The 16,619-nt window shown below is 36.7% G+C and overlaps 1 protein-coding gene across 1 annotated transcript in view; it reads right to left on the minus strand.

Moving 5' to 3' along the window:
- CSRNP3 (cysteine and serine rich nuclear protein 3) overlaps positions 1 to 16,619 on the minus strand; it is a 179,525-nt gene that overhangs the window by 148,195 nt on the left and 14,711 nt on the right. Inside the window, exon 2 of the mRNA XM_039242001.1 lies at positions 1,513 to 1,601. Coding sequence (XP_039097932.1) covers positions 1,513 to 1,525 — 13 coding nt within the window. The 5' untranslated portion in view covers positions 1,526 to 1,601. The remainder of the gene's footprint in view (positions 1 to 1,512; positions 1,602 to 16,619) is intronic.

Consider the following 16,619-nt stretch of genomic DNA (forward strand, 5'->3'; position numbering starts at 1 on the left):
CCACCGCAAATTCTTTACTCCTCTGGCTACTATTTGCATATGGATCCCTCAGAGGTTTATAGCAGTCAGTCCTTTTCTAAGGTATGTGCCTTTGTAGGTCATTGGGGAAACGATTTAGTTCTCTGGTGAGCTTAATAAAGTTAGATGCACTGGTATAAATAAAAAAAAAACCCACTAAATGGGCAATGCTCACCTTTGTTTTTTTCAAAGGTGTTTGCATGACTACTTTCTACAACATTAAATTTGCAGTTGTGGCAAAAAAGAGACTTCTGTCTCAAAATCACATATTACTTGTGTTGTACTTGAAGAGACACTTTAATAAAAGGTCAGTTGGGTGTAGGTTGTAATAAAGCAACAACACTTTCATTGGTATAAACTCTAGCTATGCTAGGCTAATAAAAGCCACAACATGAAAATTTGAATAATCCCCAAATAATTCTCAGTGCACTTTAGAATTCATTACATGGCCTTTTAAGATTTAGTGTGTCTTCTTAAATATCTGCTGCTTGCGTTAACAATAAAATTAGTTTCTTAGTAACATATTGGTTGGGCGTTTCTTGAGAACAAGAACCATATCTTACTCATTTTGAAACATCCGAAGCACTTAGCCCAGTGTCCTGCATGTGGTAAGTCCTAAATTTTGAATGAATATACCCTTGAATGAGTGAGGAAAAGATGTAGAAGTTGAAGACAAGTCTGACCAAGGCAATCAAAATAAAAGATCATCAATACTTTTTCATTTTTAATTATGAATATTTGATACTGGGTCCTACAAAACAAAGAAGGCAGAAATTATCTACTTTCTCAAACTATCCCATGAGAATAAACTATTTCAATGCCTACATTGTAATTCAAACTTCTAAATGAATATTTTACTTTAGTTTATTATTATAATCGGTTTTGTTTTGTTTTTCTTTTCCAGACTTTGAGCTCTGAACAACATAGAAAAAGTCCTTAACCATCTTTCTGCTCATTCATATGAATTGTCATTTCATTGAGCCCATATTTTCCAACAGAGGGATAATTTGTTTGACTGTACTTTGGGAAAATCAGGGAGTGGGATTCAGAGACTTGTAGAAGGATTAATGATTAGCTACCTTTCTAAACTATCTGTGTATAGGCATACATGTTGCAACCAAAGATACAAACTAATTGAAAAGTTTGCAAAGTAGGTGTGCATTATTTTTCAATCAGAAATAAAATTTCATAAGGATGCCTAATATTTATTTTTATGTTAATAGTGCTACCCTTTATAAAAGCAAAGCAAATTTTAATAATCAATTATTTTCTACTGAAACAATATTTTCTTTTAACCATTCCCAGTTAAACTAAACAATATATTTCTGGTACAAAAGAAGTTTTTGAAACTTTGAAGAGATCTTGTTCGAATATATATTTTAAGTAAATATGTGTCCTTATTATCCAATTACACTTTAGCAGGAATAACTTGGAACAGTTACACAGTTATATCTCAGATCTGTAAAAGTATAGAAATAATAATGACCTGCTAACCTTGAGATCTCATGAACTCCAGTATCTTCCTGAAGACTCTATGCTTCCGAAAACATCATTTCAGTCAGTTGATATCTCCTTATTTTTTCCTTAAAAAAGAAAACATGTCTCAATATGTCACATAAGGTTATATTTTCAAAGAACAAAGCTAACTACATGGTATAAATATAATGTGACACAGAAAAATCAATAGGAATTGTGGAATATAAACAAGGCATTAAATACAGAACTAAATGATCATACCGTATATAATTTAGCAGAAAGAATATCCATGCTAGAAGAATGTAGCAATTTTCTAATCAATAAACACATATTACTATGGGCAAGAAGTTAAAGACATTCCATCTTATTAATCAGCATAGGATTACACTACATTTCAGTAACTTTTTGGTCTCCAGGAGATTCATATCTTTAAGACCCACAAAACTCCAGGAAAACCAACCAAAATGTCATAGCTAGATAGTTGTTAACAATCATGATGAATATTTATTATGTTTTTGGATTTGCTTAAAGGAAACTATTTAATTATAAAATTATATCAAACATTTATACGTCCTGGTTTTAAGATACCTTAGGCTTTAAGAAAAAAATCTTGTTTTTAAAATTACAGTGCTAGAATTAAAAATGATTAGTGCAATAATTTTAAAAGGTGATGAAATCCTCACAATAATTATATACTTGAATTTTCCTCAAATTAAAATGTATATAGTCACTTTCTCTAAGGAATTAATGAACTTTCCATTCTAACATGTAGAAATAAATCACTATGTCATACACAAATATAAAAGTTTTCCTTAGAGATGAGCTAGGGAAATTTGTGAAGTGTGGTTCATTTATTATTTCCACAATACCCAGAAATGAACTAACACAGACCATAACCAATAATAATAGGTAGTATAGAAAAACTAAAATGGGTTACTTGAATGAAGAAATTGCCTGAACAAACAACATAGGGTGCTTTGTTCATACAAGCTTAAAAACATCAAAGTTGTTAAGAAAAAAAAAATGTCTCAGGAACATTGTACATCTGAGGGCCTCTTTCTTCCTTTAAACATTATGTGCATTTACATGGATATGCAAAGATACAGGGATTTAGAACAGGCTAGAGTATAACTGTGGTACTCATAAGTTTTACCAAATTATGGTTAGAATTAGGGAACTAAGTAGAGAGGTGCCTGGGTGGCCCAGTCGGTTGAGCATCTGACTCTTGATTTCAACTTGGATCATGATCTCACAGTTCATGAGATGGAGCTCCACGTCAGGCTTTTCTGCTGTCAGCACGGAGGCTGCTTGGGATTCTCTCTCCTGCTCTCTTGCCCCTTCCCCAACTCACTTGTGCACACACTCTCAAAATAAATAAACATTTACCAAAGGAGAAAAAAAGAAGAAGAAGAATTATAGAACAAATTAAAGTCCAGTTTGGTCAGCAGAAGTACTTGAAAAATTTTGGAGAGATTAATTTAAAATTCAATTTTAAGTATAATTTTAAGTATCTTAAACTCTGTTGAGAACATTATATCCTCAAATGATAACATACTAAAGACCACTGAAACAATTATTTGTATCATCTGTTGCCATCATTTTGAGGTATATTTCAGCATATAACTTTTTCTGTCTTCTCTGTTAATGATAAATACATATCTGAAGATTGTAGGTCAAATCTGAAGATTGTAGGTCAAGCAAGTATAGTAACAGATCTCTACCTGCTTGTAATATGTCCAACGAATTAAAACTTTAAAAATTATTTGCAATTAAAACAAATTACTAAAAATAAATTAGATGCTGAGTTGAGTATGTCTATAAATGTCATTCATAATCTCAACTCAAACTTTCTTGTTAATGGAAATGAATCCCATAATATTTAAATGTCATTTTTACCTATTAAGGTATCATTTAAGAGTTTAACCTGAAAATAAAAAGTGTTTGCCGTTACAAAAAAAGGAAACTGCAATCACATTCAGTCTCCCTATTTTATAAATACAAAAATTGACATGTAGCTAAATCTGGAGGAAGAGATTAAGTATTTTTTGGCCACTGATTGTAAAATTGAAATTGAAAACATAATTGTGTTTTATAACCAAATAAAGATTTTTCATAGGCATTTAAGGTAGTCTATTGAGAAAAGCAAAAGTATCTAAATTTACATATCTATAATATCTATCTAAAATACCCTGTAATTTAGACAAAGGCCAAAGGACCCTTGGTAATGGAAAAAAAGAACCCAAACTCTGACCTATTTGAAAGTCAAGTATATAAACAAATATTTTATGGACAGGATCGACCCTAACTGAGGCCAGACAATCCCCTAGGAGGAGTCCATCACAAAGGAAGAATAATTCTGGAAGAACAAGTTGTATTCAAAGCAAAGTTCCAAGATGGAGCATCTGAGGACCAATGTGACTTCTGAGTACAATGTGCAGTAGTGGATGCTGGAAACCATTTCAACCTAGCACTCTGTTTCTGGAGATTTGACCTGGGAACATGGGCTGTGTGAGACTGTGTGAGGAAATGTGTATGCACTTATGTGAGAAAGTATTTAAAGAGTTGTGCTAATATCTGTGCATTAATAGCACTCACTTTGAGACCCAGTCAACTTTGTAAAGGGATAATCTTTAGGTACTATATCTCAGAAAGATCTAGGGGCTCTGATTCTTCTTTTGCAAGCCCCTCCGGGCACAACAAGGGTGGTCGAAACAAGATTTGTGGGAACTGCCATTTTCCAGGATTCCAGGAATTCTGTGTCTATGAAGTAATCACGACCAGAGTTGGATACTCCTAGCATAGCCTGTTGTTATACCAGTACTTGAATGGGATCCCAGTCCTATGGGGGACCTTAGCTGTGACAAGTGACATCTGGGACTTATTTGTGGATAAACAGAACCATCCCAGGCACTAAGAAAAATATACAAGGAGTAAAATTTATGGAAGACTAGGAACATGTATACTGCTGGAAATGCAACATCATTTGCCTTCATCAATTTTTTATGGCAGTCATCTAAAAACCCCTAGTTTATGATTATAAGTTCAGTAAAAAATAAAACTGGCATAAATCTATGCTATCATTTAGAATTGTGCACCTAATATTTATGGTGTATATCTGGTTTTTTCTAATATCTGGGGTCCAATTAAGAAATTCCTTGGGAAATACAAATCAAAACCACAATGAGATACCACCTCACACCTGTCAGAATGGCTAAAATTAACAAGTCTGGAAACAACAGATGTTCGTGAGGATATGGAGAAAGGGGAACCCTTTTACACTGTTGGTGGGAATGCAAAATGGTGCAGCTGCTCTGGAAAATAGTACGGAGGTTCCTCAAAAAATTAAAAATAGAATTACCCTATGACCCAGCAATTGTTATGTTAGTAATTTATTCAAAGGATACAAAAATGTTGAGTTGAAGGGACACATGCACCCTAATGTTTATAGGAGCACTATCATCAATAGCCAAATTATGGAAAGAAACTAAATGTCCATCAAATGATGAATGGATTAAGAAGATGTAGTATATATGGGGCACCTGGGGAGCTCAGTCAGTTGAGTGTCCAACTTCGGCTCAAGTCATGATCTCGTGGTTTGTGGGTTTGAGCCCCGCATTGGGCTCTAGCCCCACACAGGGCTCTGTGCTAATATCTCAGAGGCTGGACCCTGAGTCGGATTCTGTGTCTCCCTCTCTCTCTGCCCCTCCCCTGCCCGCGCTCTGTCTTTCTCTCTCTCAAAAATAAACATTTAAAAATATTTTTAAAAGGAGACATCTTTTTTAGACATATACATATGTGTATATATATGTATAGATGTATGACGGAATACTACTTGATAGAAAAGAACGAAATCTTGCCACTTGCAACATTGTGGATGGAACTGGAGGGTATGATGCTAAGCAAAGTCAGTTAGAGAAAGACAGTTATCATATGATTTCACTCATATGCAGAATGAGAAACTCAACAGATGAACATAGGGGAAGGGTAGGAAAAACAAGATGAAAACAGAGAGGGAGGCAAACCATAACAGACTCTTGAATACAGAGAACAAACCGAGGGTTGTTGGAGGGGAGGTGGGTGGGGGATCAGCTTAATGGGGGATGGGCATTAAGGAGGGCACTTTTCAGGATAAAGTGTCATATGTAAGATGAATCCCTGGATTCTACTCTTGAAGCCAAGACTACACTGTAGACTAAATTGATTTTAAATTAAAAACAAACAAAAAAAGAACTTCCCTGAGACCCAGTTTTTCACTTTTAGAAATTCCTACAGTATTGCAGAGCTACAGAGAATGGTGAATTCTACCTCTCCTTGCTTCAGGCTCCTTGGCTTCCTGGTTGTCCATGGACATTACTGCAAACCACCCCATACATCCCAGCAGCCGAGTGGAGTGGCAAGGGTAAAGGTACTCTCCCATGTTTGCCAATATTTTCTCTAAAGGGCATCTTTAGTAGGTCAGTGAGGCACAAAGCTCTTGTTGGCATGTTTTAGTCAATAGTCAAGCTAGATTTCACTGAGGTTAATGAAGGTAATATTGCAGTGGTAGCCTTGACTGAGCCATAAGATCAGCTTGTGTTGTTTTTAATGGATGATACACTGATTAACTATAAGGAAATATAACTTAAGACACTCTTATCGTACTCCTGTGTTAAAAAAAAAAAGTTATCTCTTGCATGTGATGAGCACTGAATGTTATATGTAAGTGATGAATCACTAAATTCTACTCCTGAAACTAATATTACACTGTATGTTACTGATTAAAATTTAAATTAAAACTTGAAATATTAAAAAACTCTCTTGCAGATGCTGAGTTTTTGAGAACAAAGTTGTTCGTCTCAGAATCACAGAACTGGAGGGGTGCTTGGGTGGCTCAGTCGAGTAAGCGTCCAACTTCGGCTCAGGTCATGATCTCACAGTTCGTGGGTTCGAGCCCCGCGTCGGGCTCTGTGCTGACCGCTAACTTGGAGCCTGGAGCCTGCTTCAGATTCTGTCTCTCTCTCTCTCTGACCCTCCCCTGCTCATGCTGTCTCTCTCTCTCTCTCAGAAATAAATTAAAAAAGAATCACAGAATTGGAGACCCCCAAGCCAACCATTTCTGCATGTCTGGAAGTCTGGTTCATTTCAGTTTCAGAATGTCAAAAGGAAATGTCCGTTTGTGAACACAAGTGAAGAAATGTGAACTTGCTGTTCACTGTTTCTAAGGTGATAGTAATAATTATAAGTTCAGTGCAATAGTTTAATTGCATTTGCAACTGCATCTTAAAATGTGGTATTGCATAATTAACATGACTTCATCCAGTAAAGCATCATTCTCTCTGAAGGACAGTTTCCTGACAGGAACAAAGGACCGAGGGCAAAAGCATGTAGCAGGAAAGACCAATCTGCCATGTTAAGTTAGCTGCTATTTTCCTAAAAGAATAAAAACACACTGGCAGTCATATTGATTCTATTTAGACTTATTTCTTAAGTATCAGTATCACTCTAATTGTGTACCTTACACAGGCTGAAGTGTGTATCTACTCATTTACCAAACAGCAAAGAATGAATTTCCATGTTTTCCTAACATGAGTTGAACTGTAATAAAGTAGTATCACATGACCAAAAAAGTTTCCTAAAATGATGATAGCACTTATTCATTCCATTTCAGTAAAGTGGACAAGAGTTATCCAAACAAATTAAATCAGTTCTAATTAGGCTATTTATGTATCATGTAGTCACCGTGGGATTCTTCCACTCAATCAGCAGTGCTCAAAGGTTTACAAACAATTCTCTAGAATTGTTCAGATAGATCTCTAACACATGGCAAAAGACATAACTATAATTATGGGAAGTCTGCAAGAAGTATAAGAAAATCTAGGTGAAAATTCAGGTAAAAATGTTAAAACCTAAATAAGTATATAATTTTCTAGAAATTTTTAAATTAGTGAAATTGATCCAAAAAGAGGTAAAAACTTGATTAGAGAGAGTAAAAGGGATTAAAACAGGTGTTTCAGCCTCTAGGATCACGTGGGCACTTAGGATCAGTGGGTCACAGGGAAGCCTTAAAGAACCTTTACAACAAAGTGTGCCTGGGTGGCTCAGTTAAGCATCCAACTTCAGCTTAGGTCATGATCTCCCAGTCTGTAGGTTTGATTCTCAGAGCCTGGAGCCAGCTTTGGATTCTGTGTCTCCCTCTCTTTCCCTCTGCCCTTTCCCTGCTTGTTCTCTCTCTCTCATTCACTCTCTCTCTCTCTCTCTCTCTCTCTCTCTGTCAAAAATAAACAAACATTAAACAATTTATTTTAAAAAGAACCTTTGTAACAAAAGGTTGCAACTTGGGGTTGCCTGGGTGGCTCAGTCAGTTAAGTAACAGACTCTTGATCTTGGCTCAGGTCATGATCTCATGGTTCATGCCATGTAGTCCCGCACTGGGCTCTATGCTAACAGGGCGGAACCTGCTCAGGATTCTCTCTCCCTTTCTCTCTGCCCCTCCCCTGCACTTTGTCTCTCTCTCTCTCTAAATAAATAATTAATAAAAAGGTTGCAAGTTGTTTAGAGGATACACTTAACCAACAAAAATGTTTCTTGACCTCTACACCTTTTTCATTCCCCCCACTCATGTTCACACTTCCCACTCACCCATTTCAGGGTCTGTTATTCAACATAGTAGACTACCCTCACGTGTATACTCACCTCCAAGACTTTTCTCTCTCTTGCACAAATCAGCATGATAAAAAAAATCACATATAGGAGGATTAGGAGGAACTTAACTGAGGAACAAGGTGGAGAAGAAGGGGGGAAATGGTGGGGGAAAGGCAGAGAGGCAAACCATGAGAGACTCTTGAATGCTGACAAAAACTGAGGACTGATGGATGTGGGGGGGAGGAGGGACGGGCATGGAGGAGGGCACTTGTGGGGATGAGCACTGGGTGTTATGTGAAAACTAATTTGACAATAAACTATTTAAAAAAAAATCATTTGCTTAAATTCAGCTCTCTTCCTACCACGAACCTACCCCTAGTAGCTGAACAGATAATTATGGACTAGAGAAAATGTAGGATATTACATTACTGGCATATTGACATATGACCACAGACTTCAAGTGGTCTTCAGTAACACCTGACATTCTTTATCACATTTCTCTTATTAATTCATGCTACCCCTATGACACCACTAACAAAAGCACCTTTGCTTCTTTGTAACTCTCCAACATTTCTTTCCATTTCCTCTCTCTCAGTTTATGATATAGCTTCTGAGAAAATCAGAAGAACAATGATTCAATTTCCTCTTTTTTTAATGTTTTTACTTATTTTTGAGAGAGACAGAGAGAGCATGAGCACTGGCAGGGGAGGGGCAGACAGAGAGGGTAATAGAGGATCCAAAGCGGGCTCTAAGCTGACAGCAGTGAGCTCAATGTAGGGCTTGAACTCAGGGCTTGAGATCAGGACTTGAGCCAAAGTCAGATGCTCAACTGACTAAGGCACCCAGGTGCCCCTCAATTTCCTCTCCTTATCTATATCCTGTATACCCTTGATATTTGTATCCACATAGTCAGCCTTCGATGCTGTTATAATGGGGAAACTTCTTTCTCCCACCTAAGGTAAATTCCTTCTCTTGGATTCCATTTCCTCTCACCCAATTTTAGGTCTCTGCTACTTCAATTATTTCCTCTTGCTCTTGCATAACTATTCCTCCTCACCCCCACCCCTACCCCCATTTTACTGAGTTATTCCCATCTGTCTGCAAATATGTTGTAATGTCTCCCAACTTAAAAATCCGTTTTATTCAACATAGTACTGGAAGTCCTAGCCACAGCAATCAGAAAACAAAAAGAAATAAAAGGCATCCAAATTGGCAAGGAAGAAGTAAACCTTTCACTATTTGCAGATGATGTGATACTGTATATAGAAAACCCAAAAGATTACCAAAAAACTACCAGAACTGATAAATGCATTAAATAAAGTGTAGGATAAAAAACAATATACAGAAATCTGTTCTATTTTTATATACTAATAATGAAGCAAGAAAGAGAAATTAAGAAAACAATCTCAGGCACCTGGACGGCTCAGTCGGCTAAGCATCCTAGTTTGACTCAGGTCATGATCTAGTGGGTAACGGTTCTGAGCCCTGTATCAGAATCTGTGCCGCTCCAACTCAGAGCCTGGAGCCTGCTTCAGGATTCTGTGTCTCCTTCTCTCTCTGCCCCTCTCCCTCTCACACTCTCTGTCTCTAAAAAATAAATAAATGCTAAAAAAATCTCATTTACAGTTTCATCAAATACAATAAAATATCTAGGATAAATATAAGCAAAGAGATGGAAGGCCCTACTCTGAAAACTATAAAGCACTGATGAAAGGGGGCACCTGGGTGGCTCAGTCACTTAAAAGTCTGACTTCGACTCAGGTCATGATCTCATGGTTTGTGAGATCAAGCCCCACATAGGGCTCTGTGCTGGCAGCTCAGAGCTCAGAGCTTGGAGCCTGCTTTGGATTCTGTGTCTCCTTCTCTTGCCACCCCTACCCCACTCACTTACATTCTCAAAAATAAATAAACATTTAAAAAAGTAATAATAAAACACTAATGAAAGAAATTGAAGACAACACAAAGAAATGGAAAGGCATTCCATACTCATAGGTCGGAAGAACTATTGTTAAACTGTCTATACTACCCAAAGCAGTCTACAAATTTAACACAATCCATATCAAAATACCAACAGCATTTTTCACAGAACTAGAATAGCAGTCCTAAAATTTATATGGAAACACAAAGGATCCTTGGTTATCTTGGAAAAGAAAACAAAATTGGAGGTATCACAATTCCAGATTTCAAGTTACAATATGAAGCTGTAGTAAGCAAAACAGTATGGTACTGGCACAAAAAATAGACACATAGATCAAAAGAACAGAATACAAAACCCAAAAATAAACTCACAACTATATGGTCATTTAATCTTCAACAAAGAAGGAGAGAATATACAATGGAAAAAAGAGTGTCTTCAATAAATGGTGCTGGGAAAACTAGACAACTACATGCAAAAGAAGGAATCTGGACCACTTTTTTATATTCTACACACAAATAAGCTCAAAATGGATTAAAGACCTAAAGGTGAGACCTGAAACCATAAAAATCCTCAAAGAGAGCACAGGCAGTGCTTTCTCTGACATCAGCCATAGCAGTATTATTCTAGACACAAGGCAAGGGAAATAAAAGCAAAAATAAACTATTGGGAGTACACCAAAATAAAATGCTTTTGCACAGCAAAAGAAGCAATCAATAAAACTTAAAGGCAACCTACCAAATGGGAGAAGATATTTGCAAATGACATATTCAGAAAAGGGTTAGTATCCAAAATACATAAAAAACTGAAACAACTCAATACCCCCCCTCAAAAAAAAAAAAACACTTAAAAATGAATAGAAGACATTAACAGACATTTCTTCAAAGAAAACATACAGATGGCCAACAGACACAGGGAAAGATGCTCAATATCATTTATCATCAAGGAAAAATAAATGAAAACAACAATGAGATATCATCTCATGCCTATCAGAATGGCTAAGTAAAAAACACAAGAAACAACATGTGTTGGCGAAGGTGTGGAGAAAAAGAAACCCTCATATGAAGTGATGGTGGGAATGCAAAGTGGTATAGTCACTGTGAAAAATAATATGGAGTTTCCTCAAAAAGTTAAAAATAAAACTATCCTACAATCCAGTAATCTCACTCATGGGTATTTACCCCTCAAAATACAAAACATTAATTTGAAAGGATACATGTACCCCTATGTTTATTGCAGCATTTTTTACAATACTCAAATTATGGAAGCAGCCCAAGTGTCCATCAATAGATAAATGGATAAAGAAGATGTGGTATATATACACAATAGAATATTATTCAACCATAGGAAGGAATGAAATCTTGCCATATGCAACAACATGGATGGAGTTAGAGAGTATTATGCCAAGTGAAATAAGTCAGTCAGAGAAAGACATATACCATATGCTTCACTCATATGTGGAATTTAAGAAATAAAACAAATGAGCAAAAGAAAAAATAGAGAGAAAGAAACCAAGAAATAGACTCTATTTTTAAGAAGGCTTCACACCCAGCACAGAGCTCAAAGCGGGCCTTGAACTCATGACCCTGAGATGAAGACCTGACCTGAGATCAGGAGTTGGACACTCAACTGACTGAGCCACCCAGGCACCCCAATAGACTCTTAATTGTAGAGAACAGGTGGTTACCAGAGGAGAAGTAGGTGGGGAGATGGGTGAAATAGGTGATGGTGATTAAAGAGTACATTTATCATGATAAGCAGTGAATAATGTATAGCATTGTTGAATCACTATATTGTATATCTGAAACTAATATAACACTGTATGTTAACTACATTGGAATTAAAATTAAAGACTTAGTTAAAACATTCCTTTACATCATTTCCCCATCTCATCACCTTATTTCTCAACTCCATTTTTAAACTTAAAAAAATTGTTTTTAATTTTAGAGAGAGAGAGAGCAAGAGCAGTGGAGAGGGGCCAAAGGAGAGAGAAAGAGAATCTCAAGTAGGATCCATGTTTAGCGTGAAGCCAGACATGGGGCTCAGTCCACCAATCCTGGGATCATAACCTGGACTGAAATCAAGAGTTGGACCCTCACCTATCTCTCTCTGCCCCTCCCTCCCTCACGCTCCTCTTCTCTCTTTCTCTCAAAACTAATAAGTATTAAAATTTTTCTTAATTAAAAAAATATTTGGACACTCAAACAACTAAGGCACCCAGGCAGCCCTCTCAACTCCATTTTTTAAATTATTTATTTATAATTTTCTTTAAAGTTCATTTATTTTGAGAGAGAGAGAGTCCGCATGCGCATGTGTTCAAGCAAGGGAGGGACAGAGAGAGGAAGAGACAGACTCCTAAGCAGGCTCTATGATCAGTGGAAAGCCTGACATGGGGCTCAAACTCAGAACCATGAGATCATGACCTGAGTTGAGATCATGACCTGCTTAACCGACTGAGGCACTCAGGTGCCCCTCAATTCCATTTTACACAACTTCTCCAGAGAGGGCATTCTCCATTCCTTAGATGTTATTCCATATTCAACTCTTCCAAATTAAACTTAATATTTATAACTTCACTGAAATAGTAGTTTTCAAGGTCAGCAGTAAACTTGGATATTGCCAAACAAAATGGTAGATTGTCTCTCAAGTGAGTTTGACTTAGATAATCACATTCCCTTTTTTTTTTTAACTTGGCTTCTAGGATACCATGCATAAAGTAGGCTTATCTCCTACCTCATTTGCTACACTTTCTTCTTCTTTTTTAATGTTTATTTATTTTTGAGAGAGAGAGAGAGGCAGGCAGAGAGAGGATCTGAAGCAGGCTCTGTGGTGATAGCACACAATCTGAAATGGGACTTGAACGCACGAACTGTAAGAGCATGATCTGAGCCAAAGTTTGATGTTTAACTGACTGAGCCACCCAGGCACCCTGACTTGGTGCCCTTTCTAATCATCCTTGCTTAATTTCTTCCATTCTTTCTGATGTATAAATCCTTTAGTAGACTGAGGTCTGAGACTTTTTCTCTGAGTCTTTCTTACAAAAACAGACAGTTCTATATCTTTAAATACCGTCATTAATTATGAACCCCAAATCTTTAGCCTGAACCTCTTCTCTGGGCTGTACAGTCTTATACCCACTGCCAATTCCACAGCTTCACTTGAATGGTTAATACACTTTGAAAGTTAACATGTTAGTATAATAGTAATAATAATAAAATGAAAGGGAGGAAGGAAAGGAAGGAATGAAATAAAGAAAACAGATTCCAGGCTTCCTCCTCCTACTCCCAGCTTTCCCATTCCAGTAAATGGCATCAGTGTTTGCCCAATCGCTCACATAAAAAACATAGCTCCTTAAGAAATGGCGGATTTTAAGGGCACTTGGGTGGCTCAGTCGGTTAAGTGTCCAACTCTTGGTTTTAGCTCAGATCGTGATCTCTTGCTTCGTGAGACTGAGCCCTGTGTCCGGCTCTGTGCGGACAGTGTTGAGCCAGCTTGGGATTCTCTCTCTCTCTGCTCCTCCCCTGCTAGCACACACTCTCGCTCTTTTTCTCTCAGAATAAATAAACTTTTTTTTTTTTTTTTTTAAAAAGGAGCCTAACATTAAAAAAAAAAGAAAGAAATGGCTGATTTTAGGATCAGGAAAGGGTAAACACAAAATGATCCTGAAGCATTTCATAGTGATGGAAAACAAAGAGGGGAAAGAAAAGAAATAGGCATAGGAGTGTCAAAAGGACACAAGAATCAACTTGAAAGAACTCTCAATGGTCAAAGTTGGAATAACTTAAGGAAAAAAATATAATCACATTATTAGATTATAACCCAAAGAATAAAATGAATATTAGTCTACACTGATATAAATAAATGACTGAATAAATAAGTAACTAGTATAGAAAGAACAATCTTTCTTACCAATATTTCAAAAAATATATGTAGATACTTCTCCCCTTCAGAAATTAGAGCTCGATCACCAATCCCACCTTAAGACTGAACTGTATAGAGTAATACCACGGCTCTGTAAGACGTTAACACTGGGGGAAGCTGAGCAAAGAGTTTATGGAATTAATTCTGTGCTAGTTTTACAAATTTTCCATAAATCTAAAATTATTCCAAAATACAAAGCTTCCTTTAAGAGCCTAGGAATCATTCATATTTATCTCTTTTTCCTAAACCTCACATCTACACATCAGTTCTCTAATCAGATCCACCTTGAAGATTTATGCTGAATCTGACCACTTCTGACCAAGTCCACATGTCCCATTTCCACCACCTGACACTAAGCTGGCCTTAGCCTTCTCCATTCACTCTTCATTGCCCGTCTACACAAGCTCTTTGATGACATTTTACATTTGTTCTTTGTTCCTTATAGAAGCCTCCTTCCACTCCAGATATTACATGGCCTATTTCCTCACTTCATCAAACCTCTATCAAAATGGCATCCCCTTAGAGAACCTTTTTATGACCATCTCATTTACAATAGCCAACCCTACTTCTATAGCCCAAACTTGCCTTATTTTTCTTCACAGTACATTTGTGTCATCGTATTCTTCACTTATTAGTTTTCTTGACTACTAATACAAATAAACATCATGGGCTTTATAATTTTGAATAAATAAATTAACACTTATTGCTTGGGGAAAAGTATGATCATACCCAAACCTGGTAGAAGTATGAATTTTGCTGCCTTTTAAAAAAAAAGCAGTATGTCTATATGTATTATGTCAATGGTCCTACTATTAGAAATCTATCCTCAAAAAAATAAAGCACCAGGGATGCCTAGATGGCTCAATCAGTTGAGCATCTTGCTTCAGCTCAGGTCGTGACCTCACAGTTCATGGGTTCAAGCCCCATATCGGGCTCTCTGCTCAGAGCCTGCTTCAGATCTTTTTCTTTCTTTTTTTTTTTAAATTTTTTTTATTTATTTCTAGGAGAGAGAGAGAGACAGTGTGAGCAGGGGAGGGTCAGAGACAGAGGGAGTCACAGACCGAAACAGGCTTCTGAGCTGGCAGTCAGCACAGAGCCCGACGCGGGGCTCGAACCCACGAACCGCGAGATCATGACCTAAGTGAAAGTCGGACGCTTAACCAACTAAGCCACCCAGGTGCCCCCTGCTTCAGATCTTCTGACCCTCTCTCTTTCTCACTCTTTCTGCCCCTACCCCCACACCTGTGTTCTCTTTCTGAAAAATAAACATTTTTTTAAAAAGTAAAGTACCAGTATATAATGATTTTTTTCAAAAGAATAGGTATGAGTCTCACTCATAGTAGCAGAGAAACTTAGCTGAAACAAATGAACATGGGAAAGTTTGATGAAAACATGATGTTTCTATAACTTGAAATATTTTGCAATCATTAAAAAGAGCTATGACAATTATGTTAGGGAATTTCCATAAGGTATTGTTCAATGACAAAAATCAAGATGGAGAAAAATGTATATAATATAATTCACTTTTGACCAAAAAAAACTTCAAAGAGAATATGTTTATCTATGAATATTTGTTATTGAAAAAATGAAAGGATATAAACTAGGTCAACAAGAGTTACCTATAGAAGCAAGAGATATAGATGAAGAACACAGAGGAAGAAAAGAGAAAAACCAAGCAAAGCAAAACAAAAGGGGAAAAAAAGAGGGAGGGAGGGAAGGAAGTGTGGTTAAGAAAAAGAGAGCGAGAGAGAGGAAGAGGGCTCAAAATAAGATTGTATTTAATAAATTATTCATGGGTTATCTTAAAATCAGGAAATACCATTAAAAGTAATTTAACAATACTTGATAGCACGATGTATAAAATTGAATATGTACTATGTAAATGAATAATTAGAGCAGTATAGATTTTAATATCAAAAAAGTATAGACTTTAATATCAAAAAAGAGAACAACTTGAAAAAACAATTGGCAAGAGAATATATGACTGTATGGGGGTAAACTTATGCTGTGAAATACTATAAAGAAAGAAAAAAAGAGAGAGGAAGAAGGAAGGAACGAATGAACGAACGAACGAACAAAGGAAGGAAGGAACGAAGGAAGGAAGAGGGAGGGGGGAATTAAATTCTGTGAAATGATAATTACGACTTCACATAAAAATGCATATGTATCTGCATTAAAGAGAATCATTCAGGAAATCAATTCTGAAGCATAAAATTGTTTTTGTACACTGGGACCCCAATTTTTCAAGCAGAAACTAACTTTTAATTATAAAATTGATTGCAGAGCTCCTTAATCTTGGAGAGAATATAGGGACTTGCTGCTAGAATTGATCAGATTCCCAAGAAACACATAAATTCTTACAGATGGTCTTAGGAACACAGCTGAATTGCAGTCTATGTTCGTCGGTGTACTTTCAGTGTACTGCAGAAAATAGAAATCAAACCTAAAAAAAGAAAAAGCAATATCCATGGACAGGGATAAAAGGAAAAACTTTACAGAATTTGTTCACTCAACTTTTAGTTGTTGAGGCACCCTGTGGCATCCACCTTGGTTGTTACGATGTGGGCACTTTCCCTTATGGAAAGCATACAGTCGATGTCCCACAGGGTCAGAACACCCAATAAAGTCTTGAATGGTCGCTGGGGCTGTCTTAACAACTTGCACTCTC

The sequence above is a fragment of the Hyaena hyaena genome, unplaced genomic scaffold, assembly GCF_003009895.1.
Source record: "Hyaena hyaena isolate Hyena2069 unplaced genomic scaffold, ASM300989v1 scaffold_207, whole genome shotgun sequence".
In the NCBI taxonomy this organism is placed as follows: Eukaryota; Metazoa; Chordata; class Mammalia; order Carnivora; family Hyaenidae; genus Hyaena; species Hyaena hyaena.